Consider the following 21,150-nt stretch of genomic DNA (forward strand, 5'->3'; position numbering starts at 1 on the left):
CTGTGCTCCCTGGTGTGCACTGTGCTCCCTGCTGTGTGCTGTGCTCCCTGGTGTGCACTGTGCTCCCTGCTGTGTGCTGTGCTCCCTGCTGTGTGCTGTGCTCCCTGCTGTGTGCTGTGCTCCCTGGTGTGCACTGTGCTCCCTGCTGTGCGCTGTGCTCCCTGCTGTGCGCTGTGCTCCCTGCTGTGCGCTGTGCTCCCTGCTGTGCGCTGTGCTCCCTGCTGTGCGCTGTGCTCCCTGGTGTGTGCTGTGCTCCCTGGTGTGTGCTGTGCTCCCTGGTGTGCACTGTGCTCCCTGGTGTGTGCTGTGCTCCCTGCTGTGTGCTGTGCTCCCTGGTGTGCACTGTGCTCCCTGGTGTGCGCTGTGCTCCCTGCTGTGCTCCCTGGTGTGTGCTGTGCTCCCTACTGTGTGCTGTGCTCCCTACTGTGTGCTGTGCTCCCTGCTGTGTGTGATCCCTCACTACTGACTCTTTCCTCTTTCTTACTATTCTTCCCCTTTCTTCATCTCGGGTTTGGAATTTCTGTCACTCCTCCGAGATGAAGCTCAAATGTCACCTCCTTCTGGAAGTGACATTTTCCCTGCTTAGAGGTGAGTATTTCCTTATTTCTGCCGCAACAGTACTTTCTAAACCATGGGTTCCTTATTCCGTGCTGCAAAAATTATTAAATTCTTGCTTCATATCCTCGCCTAGCTCTTAAAAGGATGAAGCCCATCGGGAGCGGGGAACACATCTGCTTGTTACAGAACAGGCAATGCTAACTTGGGGTCTTCGTTACGTAAATTCTTATGAAGCCAAGCCACTACCTATCAACCAGAAATGATGGCAGCTGTTACTTGACGGTAGCCTGGGAGGGTCTTAGGAATGAGGACACAGGTAGAGACATTTGCTACCCCCCTGCCACCCCCACCTCCGCCAACGGGTGGGCAGTATGTGGTTCATGAGGGTGAGGGTAGAGCTCACCCCAGGGCAGGAAGAAGCACTTACAACGTGAAGGACTCATTCCACTGAGGATTCAGTGTGGAGCGAATAGTTTTGGTTTTCTGTTTGCTCTCATTCTTGGGGTCAGGAATAAGTTTCAGCTTCACGTAAGGATCCGAAAGCCCATTTGGATCCATAGGGATTAGATTTTTTGCATCTCGTACTGTGAAGAGAAAAAGAAAAAGAAAAAGAAAATATATATATAACACCACTGACTCGATGAATTAGCACTGGTGTTAGTACCATGTTGAAGATGGTGATTATAGCCCGATGGAATGGCGCGTGTGCCTGCAATCCCAGCACTCAGAAGGTGGGGGTACAAGATTACCCTTGGCTACCTAACAAGTTCGAGGCCATCTTGGGCTATGTTAGACGTGGTTTCAGTCCTTCTCCTGAAAAGAAGATGCTGTCTGAGAGGAGAAGACATTTAGTCAGAGGCCCCTGCCGCTCCATATGAGGTTCTTCACTACCTTCACTGACAGTCGGTGGAGACCATGGGGCCCTGGAACCTCCAGGCTCAGCACCAGCTTCAACCAACAGCATTAACCATATTTCAGGTCCTGATAGAAATGCTCAAACCCACTTCAGACCTATGGCAGCAGAACACAAACTTTAAGGGACCTTCTAGCTTTCCAGAGGGAAAGGGGACCCTTGCCCCTTTTGGGCAACCAGCTAGCCCTGGCCCATGGAGCTACACATGCGATTCAGTGTCTACAAAGTGTTATTATTCTTCATAAAACCTGGCAGATTCCCAGTCCTGGTTGAACCTTGGGATCCCTTGAGAAAGGGGCTAAAGTCTCAATACTCAGAGTTAAATTAGAATGATCAAAGGAGATGGCCCAACAACGAGTCTTTAAAAGATCCTGGAACTCACACTACAGACCAGGCTGGCCTTGAACTCACAGAGATCTGCCTACCTCTGCCTCCCACATGCTGGGACTAAAAGCGTGTGCCACTACCATCCAGCTAGGGAACCACTGATAGTTAAGGTTGGGATTTAGGAGTTCTATCCAATGTACATCAACCATCATCCAGGAGTTCACTCCCAGGGCAGCGTGTTGTACCCCACCTCAAAATGACAAACGTTAAATCTTCACTTTAACAAGACCCATGGGTGATCCCAGTGTATATTCTGGCCCAAGAAGCAATGACGTGGGAATCAACAATTACAAAGAAAAGCCACTTCCTTCTCATTGAGGAACAAGCTCTTAGATGCGGCTGGTTATCTAAAGCTGCTGCATCTCAGTGGGAGAAATCATTATCTATGCTGATGATAAAGGTCACGAGTCTGAGCCTGCTGCAGTATGTCTCCCTTCCTATCTTCCTGACAAGGCAAATGTCATATCATCAGAGGCCTTTAACTGGCCACATACGATTGATACTCATCCAGCTCTGTAATCCAGAGGTTCCCATATCACTTAGTGAATCAGAATCCCTTGGAGGTCAAGCCTTCAGGTGAATCCATGGTATGTAAATATCGAAAAACCAATTTACACCACCAGGGTTATGGCCTGCTACACCATATCATCAATGGAGACTGAAGATGAAGAACTACTGAAGAAGTTTACAAGTTCTCGGAGCTGGTGGTGGGCAGGAAAGATAGGATGGATGGAGACATGCTAAAGATGTTGGGTCTTTGGACACAGGTGTGGCAGCGTGTCACTACAAGGAGACCTCCAAGTCAAGCATTGTCTGCACTAGTTTGGTACCACATGGAGTGCTGATTCCTGCTGGCTGACAGCCTTATGCCTTTCTTACCCCGCAGCTTTAACATCAGAATGTGACTGGATACTGCATTCAAATGGTCTGAGGAAAGTGTGGGCCAGGTAAGGTCTGCAAACCCTGGAGAAGAAGAGGCTGTCTTTCCCATAGTGCAGCTGGGTTCTCCAAGCACTCCTGCCTTAAGATTCTATTTAACCCCACCCAGCTTGAGGGGCGACAGAGCACAGGCTATGCAGGCCAAAAGCTCTACTATCAACTTTACCCTTCACGGTGTGACCTTGAGCCTTCACGGTATGACCCTGCCCAAGCCCATTTCTTTAACTACAAAAAATGAATAGGGCCATAATTCCGGTGATATAAACTTACAAGGAAAAGGAAATGGAATAATGAATATAAAGTATGTAATACAGCCAGGAAACTTGTAAAGAAGGGAGATTGCATTGTGTGAATGTTCACTGTATCTCAGATTTGTTTTGTTTTTTTTTTGTTTTTTGAGTCAGGATTTCTCTGTGTAGTTGGCTGTTCTGGAACTCACTCTATAGACTAGACTGGCTTGTGACTCGTAGAGATCCACCTGCCTCTACCTCCCAAGTGTTGGGACTTAAGGTGTGCACCACCATCCGGCTATATTGTTCAATATTTAAAAAATTGTTGTGTGTATGTGTTAAGAGCTGACCACTTGGGACTAAATTATTTATCATGGGGCTCTTCAGTAGGGAAGACTGACTGTCTCTTAGGAGCCATTAACTGCCTGTAGCTCTTTATCTAGGGATGGGGCCTGTAAGAGTTGACCCATCCACATCGGAATATCAACTGGTGTCATCATGCAGGTCTTGTTTGGGTCTTGCTAATGGTCCACAGGCACATCTCCCTCTCATCTCTCTAAGCCACTGTCTCATAGCAGACATCCATGCTCCGGCTTATCTTCCAGCCCCTCTCCTCAATGTCTCCTGAGTCAGGTGCGGTATCTTAGACTTGTCTCCACTAACCACTGAAAAAATCTGAACGGAGTCAGAGCTCTTCCAGGTCTCAGCCACTTGAGAATGCACTGAGAATCCAAGGTTTAATTAATGCAGTCCTGGAGGTCTAAATCCCCAGGGACACCAGACTCCAGCACCAGGAAGGATAAAAGATGGCAGGTAAGAATGGGAGCCTCCTGCAAGCAATGCAAAGCAGCCACAGGCCTCTCTCAAGTCTAGGGGGAAAATCTGAAAATGCTTAGCGTCTGACACTGGGGGCTGCAGAAGCTCATATCCCAGAAGGGAATGAAGAGTCTTATCAGGGCCACGGAGAGGTCCAGGTTTGCCTCCTGCCAGTCACTTTTATATTTTCCACTCACAGACAGGCAGTGAATGGACTCACTTAAAGCCAGTCTTTTCTGAATGGTGATGAGCTGGGATCTTGATGGGATTTAATACTCTGGCTTCCTGCTGAGATATTATCATCTAAGCTGAAAATAAAAAGAGTTATCAATTCCAAATGTCACTGAAGCAATTGAGTCCAAATTTCAATTGCTTATTGTGTTTGGAAAACAGTGTCCTGTTATTCATAGCAGGCAGGACACGTGAACTGGGACCAACCTGGGGGTCCATCTGCTCGGAATTCAGGATGCCCACGTATGCATGCTGGATCTGCTCATCTGTGGCTATGGGTAAGATGTCAAACCCATTTGGTGGATTGAGGCCCAGGCACTAGGCCTTTCCAGGCTTCCCAGGTTGGTTTACCGTGAAGTCATAGTTAGAAGGTTTGATGCCCTGTGGTGAGTGTCCCCGAAGCACAACTCCACCAGCATCTCAGCATCATTACCTGCATTGGTCTTTACATTTCCTCAAGGTATAAGAAGTGAAAGACCAAGATTTTGGCTTTAAATAATTCCCATAAATTAGAGTGCAATGAAAATCTATGCAGTGTATTTCTAGCCGGACACAGTGGTGGTAATGGTGGAGTGGCCTGCATTCTCTTGGTTATACAGAGAAAATTAAGTGACAGCATGCTAAGGCTGTTCTAGCCCCCCTCTGCATTACAGTGGAGATCAAAGGAAATGGAGACAGACTAGCTTCCTCATCATATAACTTAACGTGTTTAAGGCCAGCTCAGAACCTGCAGAAACCATTACAAGTGCCACCATCAGTCTGTGTCCCCAGTGGTCCTCAAGTGCCACCATTAGTCTGTGCCCCCAGTGGTCCTCAAGTGCTGCCATCAGTCTGTGTCCTCAGTGGTCCCTCCTGGACACTTTGAAAACACAGTGGGAAGGAATTTCACTCTGCAGATGTTAGGGATGTAGAACGTTCCACAGCCCAAGTGATGGGTTGAAGGACAGTCTCAGCAAATACCCCATGCACGGTCCCTTCTCTGTCTTAACCCTCTGCCAGAACCAGATTGTTTTGACCCACAGAATTAAAACAGAAAACTAGCAAGTCATGCTACTTTGGTAATTAACTACAGAGAATGAAGTTTCTTGTTTCTTTTCTGTATGTCTTCTTCTTCTTTCTGTATGTTGTTTGCTTGTTTTTGAGACAGGGTTAGGGCCTCACTGTGCCGATCTGACTGGTCTAGAACTCACTGTGTGGACTAGGCTGACCTTGAACTTACAGGATCTGCCTGTCTCTGTGTCTTTGAGTGCTAAGATTAAAGGTGTGAACTACTACCTGGCTCAACTTAAGGAAGTCTGTCCCGAGAGCTGTGGAGATGGCTTAGCCAGTAGAGTGGGTGCTGTACTAGCACAAAGAACTGAGTTCAATCCCCAACACCCATTGAAAAGCTAGACATGGCAATTACCAGAACGGACAGCAGGCCCTCACAGCCATCTATACCTCTGGCTCTAGGGAGATCTCAGTCCTCTGATCTCCATGGGGACCTGTTGACCTCTGACCTCCCAATGCACAAAAAACCCTCCACCCAAGGCCTGTCATGCTAAGTCAGTTCCCAAAGGCAGTCCCCATACCTACAGTGCAATCACACCTCTCCTCTGTGTATAACCTGCAGAATCACTAACGTCACACCATAGGGTCTGCACAGGGCCCAAAGCCTGTCGAGGAACCATGTAAAAAATCCGTCTCCAAAGCTCATTACCAGTTTTATAGCCATTAAGAGAAGAAACACATCTGTGCTGTAGTCTTTTGACCATTTTAGAACAGAAAGTGTATTCTGTCACTCCAGGACTTTAGTAGAAAAGCAAAATATTAATCGTATTCATACTTTTTGCCTTTGAGGTGACTTCTGGGACTATAGGCTGTCAAGCCCAACACTGAGAAAGACCAGCATGGGACAGAGGTTATACCATTTCTGGATAATGTAAGATATAATTTCCAGATAAAGCATTTCAAATACGTTTTTGTTGACTGAGAAGCACCCATGTGAACTACCTGCTCCAGGTAGCTATGTGCGCCCAGAACATGCATGTTTTACGTAAGTATTTAGGAGTTAGGAGAGCCCATCAGACTGGAGGACCAGGCAGCCAGGTCAGATGGGAGTCAGAGCCTTGAGCGTCTATGATGACTAATGTTAATCTTCGAGTTGACAGAGTCTAGAATCATCTAAGAGATGGGCTTCTGGGCATGCCTATGCGATTATCTTCATTATGCTAATTGAGATGGGAAGACCTGTGGGTGTCACAGTCACCTGACTGGAGCCCTTTACTGTGTGAACCAAGAAAGGAAATTGGGCACCTGGTTCAAGCTCTGCTGTCTTGACTTCCTACCATGACGGATTATCCCTTGAACTGTGAGCTAATAGAAACCTTTTTTCCTTAAGTGGCTTTTGTCAGAATATGTTATCATACTACCAGGAAAAGAAATTAAGACAGTGCCCCAGACAAATGAATGGAGCAATAGCCTCAGCCACAGGCCAATGATGTTGCCCAGGTCTTGATGGAGGGAAGTAGAGGCAAGGACTCGGGCAAGCTGGTAGTGGTGACATCACTAGGCTTTCTCTGATATAAGTACGGTGTTCCTCCAGATATGAGTCCTTATGGGGGGTTAATGAACATTGAGGAATGCTTAGGGATTGATCAGCTACAAGCTGTTTGAGTGGCCGCTACGGGTGTTTTTGGCTTCCCATGGACACTGTGACTGAGACCCTGTGCTGGGGTTAAACATTTGTCTGCCACCATTAGCTATTTGGCTTCAGACAAGCTTTCCAATATGGCAGACAATTTATCTGTAGAGTAGGGACAGCGATGCTGCCGATCACACAGGGTGACTATGAGAACCAAAGGCTTGGATACACGTAAAATGTACAAAGAACACCTGGACAAGTGACGGTGGTACACAGCTTCACACTGCTGCTGTTACTACCAGAAGTGCTGACGGTAAGTCAGCGTTTGCTGTCTGCATCACTGTCACCAAGGCTACTGCTGCCACCAGCACCACCCAGCCCAGCCCAGGAAGCCAGGAGTGAAAGGATGAAGGCCCCAAGACTGGTTCCTCCAGAATCTATATGACGCATGGTGAGACACGCTTACAACCCAGTGCTATGGATGGAGAGACAGTCTTGCCAGTCCAGCCTACACAGTTAGTCTCAGACCAACAAGAGGGTTTATCTCAAACAGGATGCAACCTCTGGAATGATACCCAAAGTTGACCTCCAGACTCTGCATATACATGTACACACAGGTACACACATGCATAGGTATGTATACTCCTCCCTACCTAAGTATAATAAAGAGACAGACATACAGGCCTGGAATTTCCAGACCACAGGGTAAAGCTGGAATACTCAGCTCCCAAGTGTTCCAAAATAATGTGAGATTAAAAAAAAAAATCAATGCAATTCTTAATCCAGCAGAAAATGTTGCAGATGGCCTCTTAGTTCAGAGACTGTGTAGTATGAATTAATGAAGTACAAATGATGAAACCAACATTCATGAATACATAGCTAATATGGAGGCTAGATACAGGCCAACACCACAGAATGTACCCAGCATGCCCCCCTATTCCATTTCCTGGTATCCCTGTAGATTTCAAACTCTCTCTCCAGTTGCCAGGAGGCGCCAAGGCTGGGAACAGGTCAGAAGAGGAGCACACAGAGGCTCCAGCAGATCCATCCACATACACACACAAACCAGAGGCTTTGTGGAGCACACAGCTGCATCTTCTTGCCTGCAGCCTGGATGTGTCAGCACTGACCCACAGTAACCCTGCCCATTCAGGGTTCAGAGCTACAGAGGGACATTGTTTGACTATGCACAAAAATCAACTGCCTCCAAGTTCAATGACAAGTCAGCCCTTTAGATGATCTGTTTTGCTTTGGAAAATAATTCTCTATTTTTGCTGGTTTTTCCCTTCTGAGAGCACCCTTGTTCGTGGCTTCTGCTTACAAGCTAACAGAAAGGACAAAGGCTCAAGCCATGGGCTCACTGTAAAAGCCAGGATTGTTCTCTTTGAGCTGACCCGGCGGTGGCCTCCCACATCCATCCCTGCCCAACAGTTGAAAACAAGAGTAAACGAATTCTATAACCCACTCGTCACTATGGGTAAGCAAAAGTCATGTTCTCTGACACAGCAGAAAAACAACAGCAAGTTTTTTTAGCTTGAGGTGACCAATGGCAAAAGATAGAAATTCAAGATTGCAGAGGGTGGGAGTGGGCAGATGAACGCAGAAAATGGTGAGGTCTAGTATCCAAGGCCCACAGAGCCTGGGGTCATGTGACAACAGGTGAGAAGAGGGAGGTAACCGCCAAGTCCATGCACCACGTCTTTGTAACAAAGGAGACACTGAGGGAATTAGCCATTCCAATGACGACCAGACTATTCTTTGTAGCTGTAGACCTACAGATTGATTTCTTGTGAAAATATGATCGAATTTGATTATAAATTTAATACCAGAGAAACTAGATGGGATTTCAGAGCTTAGGCAGAGCTGTGTGTAAGAAGAGGAGGAAGAGGGGGATGGGAGAAAGGGAATGAGGAGAAGAGAGAAGAGAAGAGATGAGGAGAGAGAGAGAGAGAGAGAGAGCACTTCTCCACCAAGCATGTTCAATGAGCCATGTGGTTCTGAGATCGAGGGTGAATGAAGGTCCTTGGTTTTCTGGTGTCCAAGAAGATAATAAATATCATGGTGGCAATGGTGGGTGGCAGCATTTTGGAAGAGATCACTAAGTGGTTGCCACTGTTTTGAGTTCATTACAATAGCCAGGAGCTGTGCTAGTGGGACCCAAGGGTGGGCAGGAGGCCGAATAACAAGCCCACCACATAAAGATTGTGAGTGGCCAAGCCAGGACAAGCCTGTAATCTTATAGATCCCACCCAAATATCACTTGTCTCAGAGTAGACATAGTCCCAGAGAAGAGGTGGTGAAATTGTCCCCCGCTAAGGTGAAGTGAGGGGTAAGAGACGAGACCAAATACCCTTCGTTTGGGAGGTGGATGACAGTGGTCAGAGCATCGAGGGCCAAGTGAACACACACCAGGACCAGGGTCAATCCAGGGCTGAACCTGGACGAAGGGGAAAGGTTATAGACGGCATGTCTGCCTGATGCCTTGAAGTTGGCAAAGGGACTCTAGTACCTGACTTAAAGTTGTGACCCTAGTGGCTTCTGGGGTTCAATTGCCAAACTGATAGGGTGTTCAGGATACAAGTGGTCTCTATAGTGTCTGTCTCAGAACCAACAGCTCAGGGTCTGAATTAAGACCCCTGGTTTCACCAAGACATGGATTAAGAGTATCCATTGGTGTTGAGAGCAGAGAGGTCATTCTTGGAAAGATGGGTTCCCCATAGAAAAGCAATGTCTGGAAGACATCGGGATGAAAGATACTAGAGAAAGATACATACATGTGCTTGTATCATAAACATGGAGGGAGATGGAGACAGGAGCATTCCTGGCGCTTTCTGGCCAGCCGGTCTAGCCAACTGGTGAGCTACAAGACAGTGAGAGACCCTGACTCAAAAATAAGGCAGAGACATGCACAGCCCCATGCTCTCATGTGCTTTTGTGCTTGTTTCTGTTTTCCTTCTCTAGGACAAAGCCTCCTCCTCAAAGCACCTGATCTGGCCATGACCTGTTTCCACAGGGCACATCTCCCTGCAATACCCACACCCACACTTCAGCTCCCCCTAGGAACCATTAAGCAAGCAGTAAGCAAGACTAGGCACCAATGGGGTCATTCTTTATACTGTAAGGCACTCCAGAAACAGGGACTTTTAGGGAGCGTGTGCCCAGGAGCACTGGGAGGCAAAAGCTGACAATAATCCGTGTAATCAGGCAGTAAATCAGGTGTGCTTACATAACTGAGTAAGAAGTTCAAAGGCATCCCACCTGCGCGATGGGTGGGATCGGGAGGGAAAGGCCTGGACAGCAAGCTTGGCACACATCGTGGGCTCCAGGACACCACAGAGCGCTCAGCTTTCTCCAAGCCCAGCTTTCCCCCCTGGCATGTTGCTGGGAAGAACATGCTGTTCTTGAGGCTCGTTTGCGCCTTTACTTTGGGCGTCATTGGGTGATGCTGAGAAGGAGAAACTGTCTCTGAGGGGCTGCCAGTTCCAGCACGGAGCTGTGAGCCAGTTCCCTGCCAGGAGACAGAACTCCCCGCAAATGCTGATGGGGAAACCGGCCGGAGGGACAGATTGCTTCCGGAACAGGGTTTGCTGAATGCCCTTCCCATGTGATGCTTTGGGGGTGGTCCAGCTGTCTAGCAATAAGGCAAAGTTCCTGGTTCAGGGATTCTGACTCAGCCTCTCAAACAGGGCAGAGAGGCTGAGCCGTGATACAACTGGGGTGTGTCAGAGGTGACGGTGGACACATGATAGTGGGACCCTGTGGAGGAACCAACCACAAAGCCATCAAGTCTGCACAGGAAACTCCAGCAGAGGAAAGCATCTAGCAGGTTCCAGTTGGTACACATAGGAAGTTCTCAGGCTACAATCCCTGAGGTATGCAGGCTCTAACTTAAAGTAGTAAGGCACCCTAAAAGTCCCTGAGACACTCTCCATCTTCTCTCTCTCTCTCTCTCTCTCTCTCTCTCTCTCTCTCTCTCTCTCTCTCTCTCGTGTGTGTGTGTGTGTGTGTGTGTGCAGAGTGTAGAGGACAGCCTTGGCTGTTGGTCCTTACATGCCATAAGCCCTGCCATCTTGAGACAGGGTTTCTCATTGGCCTGGAGCTCACAAAATAAGCTAGGCTGGCTGGCCAGTGAGTCCCAGGGATCCGATTGTATCAGCCCCACCTCCACCCCCATCCCAGCACTGAGACTATAAGCACATCCTCCCCCCTGCCCCCACCACCTTTTTTTAATCCTGAAGATTCTGGGGGATTGAACTCAGGTCCTCATGCTTGCATGCTGTCACCCCAGCTCATTCTGTGTCTCCTTAAATCACAAATGTCTTAATATAAAGTTATATTCTCTAAGGCATTTGAAGACACTCTTAGGCCCTAGCGGAAAGGTATCTGTAGGCTTCACAGACCAACTCTCTCAGGACAGTGACAGCTGACTTCTCTCTTCACATTGTGACACTGTGCAGATTATCATCCCTGTAGAACACGTTATCCTCCCAGGTTGGTCTCCCTCTGCCTGGCAGATGGGAAGAGTCTCACACTATGGTCTGAACGCTTGTGATTCCCCACCCAGTTAATATGCTCTAATTTCTAGTCCCAGGTGATAGTACTAAGAGGTGGAGTCCAGAGAGGCGATTGGTCAGGAGAACGGGCCCCTCACGGATGAGACTTGTGCCCGTATAAAGTAGGTTTCAGGGAGCTTGCTAGCTTTTCCCACCGTGTGAGGACCCAATGAGAAGGCATTATTTCAGGATCAGGAAATGGGTTCTCCATGGGTACAGCAGCTGCCAGCTGCCATTCCTGTTGTATATCAGCTGCAGTACCATGTGACAGGGTCCTGAGTGGAACAAAGCCACCAGGGAGTTGAGAGGGACCTAGACAGTGTGGAACAAGAACCTGCTGGGGCTTGATATTGGGTAAGAACTGCAAATGAGGGTGCTGGTCGAGGGTGGTCACGTCATCTTCTCTTTAGTGTGAACGTGAGTCCTCCATGAACTGGCACCCAGGAGCAGTCAACTCCGTCTGGCACGGAGAGGCAAGTGATTCTTCAAGCAAGGGACAAGGCAGAGTTGACACTCTGTAGAGGAATGCATTGGACTGTGTGATGTGAGGCAGGAAGAGATGACATCTTCCTCCCAGGAGCGGGGTACCACTGAGAGATCTCTCATCAACACTCCAGTGGCACTTGGACTCTGTGTCTAGAGGTCTGATCTTGAAACTAATGCAGTACTAGTCTAATAGCCAGAGTATCCCACAATTCACTTCAACAAATGCTTTTTATTTTTATTTTGTGTGTGTGTGTGTGTGTGTGTGTGTGTGTTTTTTTTTGAGACATAAGCTTGCTACATAGCCTAGGCTGGCCTTGAACCCACCATCTTCATACTCTGCCTTCCCATGGCTAGGTTTACAAGCAGGTACGAACACGTCATGCTGTAGTCTTCAGCATGCTCCATCCTCTGATTTACCAAGCCAGTAGTGGTATAACTTCAGAGTCGACACTGGTTTCAACAGGCTGGTTAAGGAAGTCAAATATCTCATTCCACCCAACCTGTCACACGCAGGACTGACATATGATTCCCAAAGACTCACGGGTTGCTCTCCTTGCGACTGTTTTGGACACCTACCACCGAGCACAGCAGCTTGCTATGCATGGGGAAGCTATCTACCACACACACGGGTTTCTATACAACCCTTGCCCTGTGATTCTGGGTTCATGCTGTCCCATCCCTGGGCACACCCTACCTGGAGCACAACCCTGTTCTCTGGTTTTCCAGCCTCCTGCTAGCCCTGCCTATCAGATCTCTGCAGGCTGACAGAAACATGGGGACAGGGACCAAACACTTCCTCCCCAGACATCTCCCCAGGGTCAACACAGGGCAAGGCAAAAGCCATGCAGGCCAGATTCTTGGATTCTGACAGAAGCTGGAGTGGGCAAGGCCTTTCGAGGCTCTTGCTTTGAGCTGCAGTTCACAGAGCGTCCATTTGGAGGGACTCCAACACAAGGGAAAAACCAAACAGGCCTTTTTCCAAGGAGACTCAATTCAGGCCAAAAGGAGCCAAGTGCTTTCCCAGAAGACATCAAATGATTTGAAGAGTCTCAGAGTGCTCAAAGACTAAGGGACATAAAATGTATTGTTAGTTTTCAGGAAGAAAATATGCCACGCAGGGCCATTTGCTCTACGTTTCTAGGGCGATCACTACACATGGAACTTTGCTGGGTTTCACCCAGTGAGATGTCAAGGCATCTTCAGCAAAGAACAGTTGTAGATGAGGCATCAACAGACGAGATGTGGGCCACTTGGAGGGTCTCGGCTGTCTGGCTTGCTGCGTTTGCTCTAATCACACTGCACCAAGCTTGTGGATGCTGTCTGTGGTCACGAGCACGAGCTCTGATTTGATCTCATTTGTGCTAATAAACAATGACTCACAAATTCTATGATCTTAGTTTCCTTATGGCCAGAGTCAAGGGCAAGAAGGGTGAGCAACACTGAGGATATATGGGCTCAGCCACTGCCTCCCCACCTTGTGTGACCACAAACCTGAATTCAAGGACTTAAGAAGTCCCTTGTTTAAAAACACATTCACAGAATGTTCTGCTGTCTAAACCCACTGCTTTGTCATAAGGGTGGCTTTCTGCCCCAGTAAATCCAGTGTCTTCAAATGGTGAGTTAGCAACTACTCAATCAAAGTCAGCTAAAGAATTTAATGAGCGTGGTATGCACAGTCAGTTCATGCTCCCTCCTTCCCTCCCTCCCTCTCTCTCTTCCCCTCTCTCCCTTCTCCCTTTCCCTCTCTTCTCCTTTCTTCCTACTCTGTCTCCTTTCTTTAACTTTGAGACAGAGTCTTTCTATATAGCCTTGTTTCCCTTTTAATATAGCCTCCTCTTGCATACACTAAGTACTTGAATAATACGTATGTTATCTGCTAATATTCTATAATTCCAAAGTAGATGACTGTGAGAAATATTTGCTAGTTGTGGGAGACAGATAAGATCTGCATATAAACATAGGGAGGTATTGATTTTAAGAAACAATTACTTCTCATTGTAGGAACAATGCATAATCATCATAAAATAATTTAAATGCACAAAGTAGAAAGGTGAAGATCAAAGGCAATGGCACTTCCACCAAAACAGAGGATTGATGCTTACACACTGTTATGCTGATTGACAATTGCTCTCCTGTAAAGACATCTATAGCATAATATTGATCGTTTGATTATAAGGTTGGGGATAAAGCCCAGGGTTTTGTATATACTAGGTAAGCACATTATCATTGAGCCATATCTCTAGCCTGCAATATTTATTTTTATAGAATTCACTTAATTTTATGGTAGTTAAAAATTCCTTCTTAACAAAAGTTACCAAAGTAATTTTTAAAAAGCAAACTTTTTAAATGCCCAGCATTCTGTTTTGTAGCAAAGACTTTAAAATAAGTTCAGTTTGGACATTTACATGGTTTAAGAATTCCTCATCGTTGTAGATAACATAACAACTGATTGTCTTCATACATAAGTTTCTGCTTTTCTTCTTGGGCTGCATTCTTAGAAGGAGAGTAAAAGATATAAAAACCCTTGCCAAACAGCTCCCCCAAAAGTTGTATCAAAGTCCTACCAAAAATCATATTAAGGATAAAGTGAGAAAAATAAAGAGTAACATTGTAAGTTTAATTTTTTTTTTTTTTGATGCTTAACAGTCTTTATAGCTATTGAGCCATGTGAATTTCTTTTTCTCTGACTTAATTCTCGATTCTTTTAGGGTAGTAAACAGGTTTCTTACTGGCTAGAGGGAGTGTTTGGATGCGCATGACAGTGGTCCTTCTCCCTGTTTGCCATGCTCTGTGTTTAGATTTAATTCCGTGGGCTTCTAGAAACACACAGGAGTCTATCTTTTCACACAGTCAAAGCTACCAACATGCTTTCTTTCCTTTCTTCCATTTCTTTTAGCCTTAGGAAATCCTTGCCCTCCGTGAAGGTAGTTAAGTATTCGCCTGTGTTTTCTTTCATTATTTTGTTTCCTTTTTTTATATTTAACTTCCAGATCCACTTGAAATTTATTTTGGTGTAAAGCACGAGGGGAGATCTCATTTATTTATTTATTTTTCTTCCAAACGTTTAGACAATTTTCCCAACAACGTCTGTGGAATGAACCACACCTTCTCTCTAGTCCTGGAAGCCTCTGTTTATTTATAAGCAGGCTCCAATTTCAGGGAATCTGCTTTATCACATTCAATGCCCTGTTAGTCCCTGCAGCAGCCAACATTCTAAACTGTTTCAAGTTTCCAACGTATTTTAGAACCATTCACATGCTCCACACTGTGCTTCTCGGAGCGGCTCTCTGTCCACTGTCGAAAAATCTCTGCACTTCTGTACTCTTAGAGTTCATGGATCTGTGTTGGTTGCAACTCTTCATTGCTGTGACAAAATTCCTGACCAGAGCGCCTTTAATTTACTTTCGCTCATTGGTTTAGGGTACAGTCCATCACGGTGGTGAAGTCTTGGAGGCGGAGCCAGAGGCAGCTGGTCACATGGCATCTGCATCCAGGAAGCAGAGGGAGATGAATGCGGTGCGGATCACGTTCTCCTTTTTCTTTGGCTCAGGACACTGCTTTCTTTTCTTTTTAGTTTTGGAGACAGTCTCTCACAGAAGCTGGGCTCACTGATTTGACCCGGCTGATTGGCTATCTCCTACCCACATGTCTCTGTTGGCCCAGCTGATTGGCTATCCCCTTCCCACCTGTCTCTTCGTCCCCAGTGCTGGGCTAACAGGAGTGAGTCGTTCATTGTGCCTGGCTCCTTAAGTGGGTGCAGAAGACCAGAACTTAGGTCCTTACGCTTGCACAGTAAGCACTTTATGGACTGAGTCACCTCCGCTGCAACAGTCCAGCATGCTCTTGAAAGTCCCCACTCAGGGAGTGGGTGGGTAGGGGAGTGGCGGGGGGGGGGGGGGGGGACTTCTTGGATAGCATTGGAAATGTAAATGAGGAAAATACCTAATTAAAAAAAAAAAGAAAGAAAGTCCCCACTCAATGGCTGCTTCTTTGCAAACGCCGTCACCCCTCTGCCTCCTTGGTTCTATATTTTTTAGTCTTTGGCTACACTCTGCTTCGTTTGCATTTATCATTCCCATAATGGTAGAAAATATAAATGACGTGTGTATTCTACTGCTTGCCTTAGAGACCCATGTCAAACATTCTTAGCCTTTCTCTGATTATAAAAGCAAAGTATGAGACGGTGTCTTCCGATAACCCCCACACTCCCATGATCAAGAAGAATCTATCATGCTGTGTTCTAATTCGGTGCTACCTTCTATTCTAATCTCTGGTCCTGTGCCTATGAAATTACCTGGAGTCTGGGATCTCTAATCATTTTATAAGTCTATATGATTTGATTTCCGCCGTGCTGGGCTCTTCATTGACTTCATCTTGCTGCCCTCTTTGGTGTGCCTTCAGCCAAGCCAGCTTTTCTCTTGTAGCTCCCATGATTCGGAGGCAGAGGTGTTTGTTTCCCTTCTTTCTAACCACTCAGTGTTCCGAGTTCCCTGTTTGCACATTTCCTCTATAGGTCTTCCTATGGCAGAGTACACGCTTTTATTTTGACTGCTTCATACATGTGCATCTATTAGGTACCATGGCTGCTTTCTGTTCAGTTCTCCTTTACCCCAGGACGAAGCGATTATTCGCGACGGTCCTCCGTCTCGTTCTGCTTTCTGCCTTCCATGGCACCCATCGCCATAGTTTCCTCGCATTGTCTGCATCCCTCCGTTTCTCTGGCAGCTCTGATGGTTTTCCTATACTTTCTCTTGGGACTTTTGCTGTGAGGGTTGCAATCTATGTTTCTTTGCCGACATTCGAATTTATCTGCCTTCCTTCATCTCATCTTCCTCCACATGCAACAATTCATCATTCAACAATCAGACAAGAACAAAAAACCCTTTGTGTCTGCTTTCTCTCTCTATCTACCTTTTTATTCAAACGGCTCAATTGACCTTGTTTTACAGAGATGGCGTATTCTTGTTTTCTACTAAAATTTATGTGGAAATGTTCAAATACATTTTGATAGGCATATTCTTCCAGCAATTCACTGCCTTGTGTGCTCTGCTGGTTTCTTCTCTTTATCACCCCCACCATAGATAGTACAGATTAATTTTATTTAAGAAGTTATTTTTAAATTCACGTTTGTGCTTTTGTGTGAGTATATGTCACATGTACGCAGGTGCCCACATGGGTCAGAGGAAGACATCAGATTCCCTGGGGGCAGGCGCTGGGAAGAGAGCTCAGGACCACTGGAGAGCATTTGACACTCATGACTACTGAGCTATCTCCCCCTCAGCCTTGTAACTCAGGTACTATAAATGGGTCGTCTGTTATGTGTATGTTTTCTTTCTCTGCTCGCCCTCAAATGAGGGAAGCTGCATCAGGCTTGGTATCCACACTCATATACCAGGTAAGCTCTGATTTTGTTACTAAGGTTTGGCTATTACTCTCCCAGAATTACACTGCCACAGAGGTTGTCACCTACAGAGGTAATCTGTTAAAGTCAGCCCTTTTGTTTTTCCTTTATGAGTTAAAATCTACTTGTAGGTTATATGGAAGTGGGGATTTTGGTCCTTGAGTTAAGCAAACCTCTGTAGTAAAGGGCACCTCTGGCCCAGTGAACTCCCCAAGGCCCCACATTTCAAACACCATTAACACACGACTTTGGGGACTACATACCCAACATGTAAATTCTGAAGAGTTCCTTGAAGGAGACCAAGGGTCCCAAAAGACTTTCAAGACCAGCCTGTTCCTGGCATAAATATATTCAAATAAGAAGAGGCTCCAAGGCAAACACCATTAGTGCCTGAGAATGGCCCACAGGGAAGTGCCCAGGCATTTAATTGAGTGCTTTTAAACAGGCATATAGAAGTCTCTGTCTTGATGCAAGGCAGCAAGTCTAGCCTGATGCCACTGAACATTTGTCTAACCTTGTACAATCTTGTGTTCACCAGGCAGTGTTCTGAGTCCCCTGGGGGCTGTCATGGGGGAGACAAGGACTACATGGGTGGATATTATGTAGCCTATAGGTCAGCATTTTAAATGGCAAGTCAATAAATTGAGTTCATTGTAATTACTCTCTCCAGGATCCTGGCCACAGAGAAACTGCTCAAATTATCAACAAGTAACAGATAATTCTATTTTTTTCTATAAATCAATAAACTGGCATCTTGCTAAATCATCCATTCAAGATGGCACTGGACTTGTTCTCCAGGGACCTAGCCTTTCCTGGAAGGTAAGAGAATGAAGCAACCCTGGGAAGACATGCTGTACTCTCTCCTGCCTGCAGAGGCCACTGCCTCCTGATCTGTTTTGAGTAGTAGAGAGAGCCCTAGCGTTAGTAGTAGCTTGTTGCATTATTATCTTTCGACCTAACCGATTACAAGGCTGGGACAGGTAACAACCTGTCCTGTGGTGCTGTGATGTCGCCTAGCCTCAGAATCATGGGGGAGCACTCACTAGCTGCACAGGCTTGTAAGCTTTCCCTTGGCCTTAGAGAATGTGACTCAAGGCGCCTGGGGTTTGTGTGGCTGCGATCTCATTTGATCACAGGGTAGAAGATGTGGTGGGAGACCCAGCCAGGAGGGGACACCCAGCCCGTTTAAAGGACTGACTGACTCTGATGAAGCCTGCTTGTGTCACCTGATATCCTCCTTGCCATTCCTACTCCCAGCACACACAACCCACCACCAGTTCCTTCTCATAGTGCTTCTCCTCCATAGCTCTGAGCCCACACTCTCGCGGGTGACCCAGAACCTTCAGCTCTGTTCTCATGGAAACCCTCAGAGCACAGAATAGAAATGTCCCTCTTGAAATCAACCTCTGGCTCCACATCCGCACCTTGGAAACTTCCTCAGATCACCTGAGCCTCCATTTCCTCACGGGTAACATAAAGAAAATGGGTGTCTCAGTCAACAGGACATCTTAAGTATTAAGTGAACTTATGCAAAAGAAAAGAAACCAACTTGACATACTTCTTGCCACAATATAAACATTTATTTAATGGCTCTTGACTTTGTTATTGACACCATCTGAGGTCACTATGTGAACACACTTTGCACACTTACCAGGTGTCAGACACCACTTTAAGCTTAAGGATTCCAAAGTCGGTGAGGTTTGCACAGTACTAATGCTTCAATGGGAATACAACTTTCCCCCTAAGGAGCTGGTGTGTAAAACTGGATGACACCCTTGTCCACAATGCGATTGTCTCCAGCGACATTAGAACTGACAGAGTCTCAGCACAGCCTCTTATCTTCCTCCATCATAGCAGGGCATTCCCATTACCTTTGGAATCTGTCTCCAACTGGACCACAAATCGTCCTTGTTCTTGATCATTACTAGCCTCATTAGCACAGCATTTTGGTCCCTCCTGGGGACAGCGAGTGATGGTGCGGTGGCTCTGGGATTCTGCTCTTGTGCTGAGGCTGGGGTGGCACCTCCAGACCTCAAGACTCTGGTGATTTTAGGGCCCTCGGTCTCATTATAGGAGACTCTGAACAACATCAGCACTCAGGCAATGTCTATCCAAAACTAGGGAGAAACTTGCCTCCTATGCCTCAAACCCTAGACCGGTAAAACTACAGAGAGCAGAAGCCTGCCGCTGTAGTAAACACTGGAATGCTACCCAGTACCACGATGGCCAGTGCTAAAGGAGAATGGAGGGTGGCTTTATCTGGTTCTCAGGTCCCAGAGGAAAAGGCTCTCTGCTGTGTGACTGGTCTCCTCGCCATCTCCCCTAAAGCTGGAGAGGACGAGGCCATCAACAGTGAGACTCTGAGAACAGGAACTTGGTTGGCCGACCTGCCTCCCTCTGTGGAGCCCTCTCCTCTCGGTCAAGATGGATTGAGCCGAGTAACCATCCAGGGAGCGGAAGCCCCTCCCGCATCCACATCCACCCTCTGGTCTGATTACTTCCCCTTCATCTGTGCTAAAAATAGACCACACCAAACCGAAATAACCTAGGAGATTAAATTAAATTAAATCGGTCCTGGCTCCTAGGCAGTTGCTAATAAAATCATAAGCATTTGATGCATGTGGCAGAGAAAGACAAAATGCTTACTTGGTTCTCCCCCAGCTCCAACCTGAAGAAGCTGCCTGCTTAAGGGGAAATGTTACTGAAGGGAATCTTCCCCCCATTACCCCAGTGCAGAGCGAAAAGGGGTACCTTTCAGGCTGGTAACATGCAGAGGCCCCTCTTTGCTGGTTTGCCCTATGAGTTCCACTTCTGATGGGCTTTTTCTGGGCATGCTCTGCCCAAGCCAAAGTATTCCCGGATTAACTCACTAGTTGTTGGTGTTACACATCTATGAAGTGTGTAGGGCCTCTCATGCACATGGGCAGACATAACTAACTGCCCTCTCCGTGGCTACCCTCACCAGTCACAGCACCAAGAGCTCCATGTGCAAGGTCGCTTGCAGGTAGCCATCTGAGGGACACAGTCATGAGGAGTTACAGGGAACTTGTGGGTGCATCGCACAACTACTTACTCCTCTCTGGAACATCTTTGGGGGAAAGAGACAGAATTACGTCTCTGTACCCGTTCTCTTTGGCCATCATTAACCTGTGACCACAAAACTGAACATAAATGACTTAGACAATGTCAGGGCTAAGAGGCCTTCTCTGGCAAAGCCTCTATTGCCTCAATCCAGTTGGGAAAAAAATATCCTGGACAATCCTCTTACCTGTGTGCTCTCTCTCCCTGACAGGGCTTATCTGCCAATGCCTTAGAACACGGCAGCTACGTTCATCAACTCCAATGAAAGGTAATACTGAGAAGGAGGGGAAATGCTTAGGGCTGAGAAGAGGTTTGGAGGTAAAACTGTATGTGTGTGCTCATGCTCATGTGTCTGCATGCACACACAAAAGCCTGGGCATGCCTATGTAGGGGCCAGAGGTCAGAGGTCAACATCAGGTGTCTTCTCATCATTCTTTATCTTATTTTTTGAGACAGAGTCTCTGGCTGAACCCAGGGTTCTCCAATCGGCTATGCTGGCTGTCCAGTAAGCCCTAGAGATCCTCTTGTCTCACTACTCCCCTCTTCAAAGCACACACACACACACACACACTGGTGTTACAGTTGTGTAACACCATATCTGGCTTTCCCTATGGTGTTTACATGGCGGGCACTTTACTCACTGAGCCATCTTCCCAGTCTTTGGGTACACAGCTTTGATTCCACAGAAATGACTAAGGTGGTGATTTACCTCCAAACCGTCATTTCTCCAGCTGCTTGTCATCTGCTGTGTGCTATAATAATCACTGCAGTGGTAAACTGTCAAATGGGGGGACCTGGATCAAACAAGAAGAGAGACAGCATTCTGGAATCCACAAACGAGGGGCTATGTATAGAATTCAGACTTCCAGGTACTTAAAAGTGGGCCCCATCCACCTCTGCACTCCTGAGTCGATAAGTTGGAAAGAGGCCCT

General features: G+C 46.8%; 1 protein-coding gene across 1 annotated transcript in view; it reads right to left on the reverse strand.

Moving 5' to 3' along the window:
• The window catches only part of Prkca (protein kinase C alpha), a 411,286-nt gene that overhangs the window by 88,093 nt on the left and 302,043 nt on the right, over positions 1-21,150 (reverse strand). Inside the window, exon 6 of the mRNA XM_021175668.2 lies at positions 986-1,142. Coding sequence (XP_021031327.1) covers positions 986-1,142 — 157 coding nt within the window. The remainder of the gene's footprint in view (positions 1-985; positions 1,143-21,150) is intronic.

Source organism: Mus caroli, chromosome 11 (assembly GCF_900094665.2).
Source record: "Mus caroli chromosome 11, CAROLI_EIJ_v1.1, whole genome shotgun sequence".
Lineage (NCBI taxonomy): Eukaryota > Metazoa > Chordata > Mammalia > Rodentia > Muridae > Mus > Mus caroli.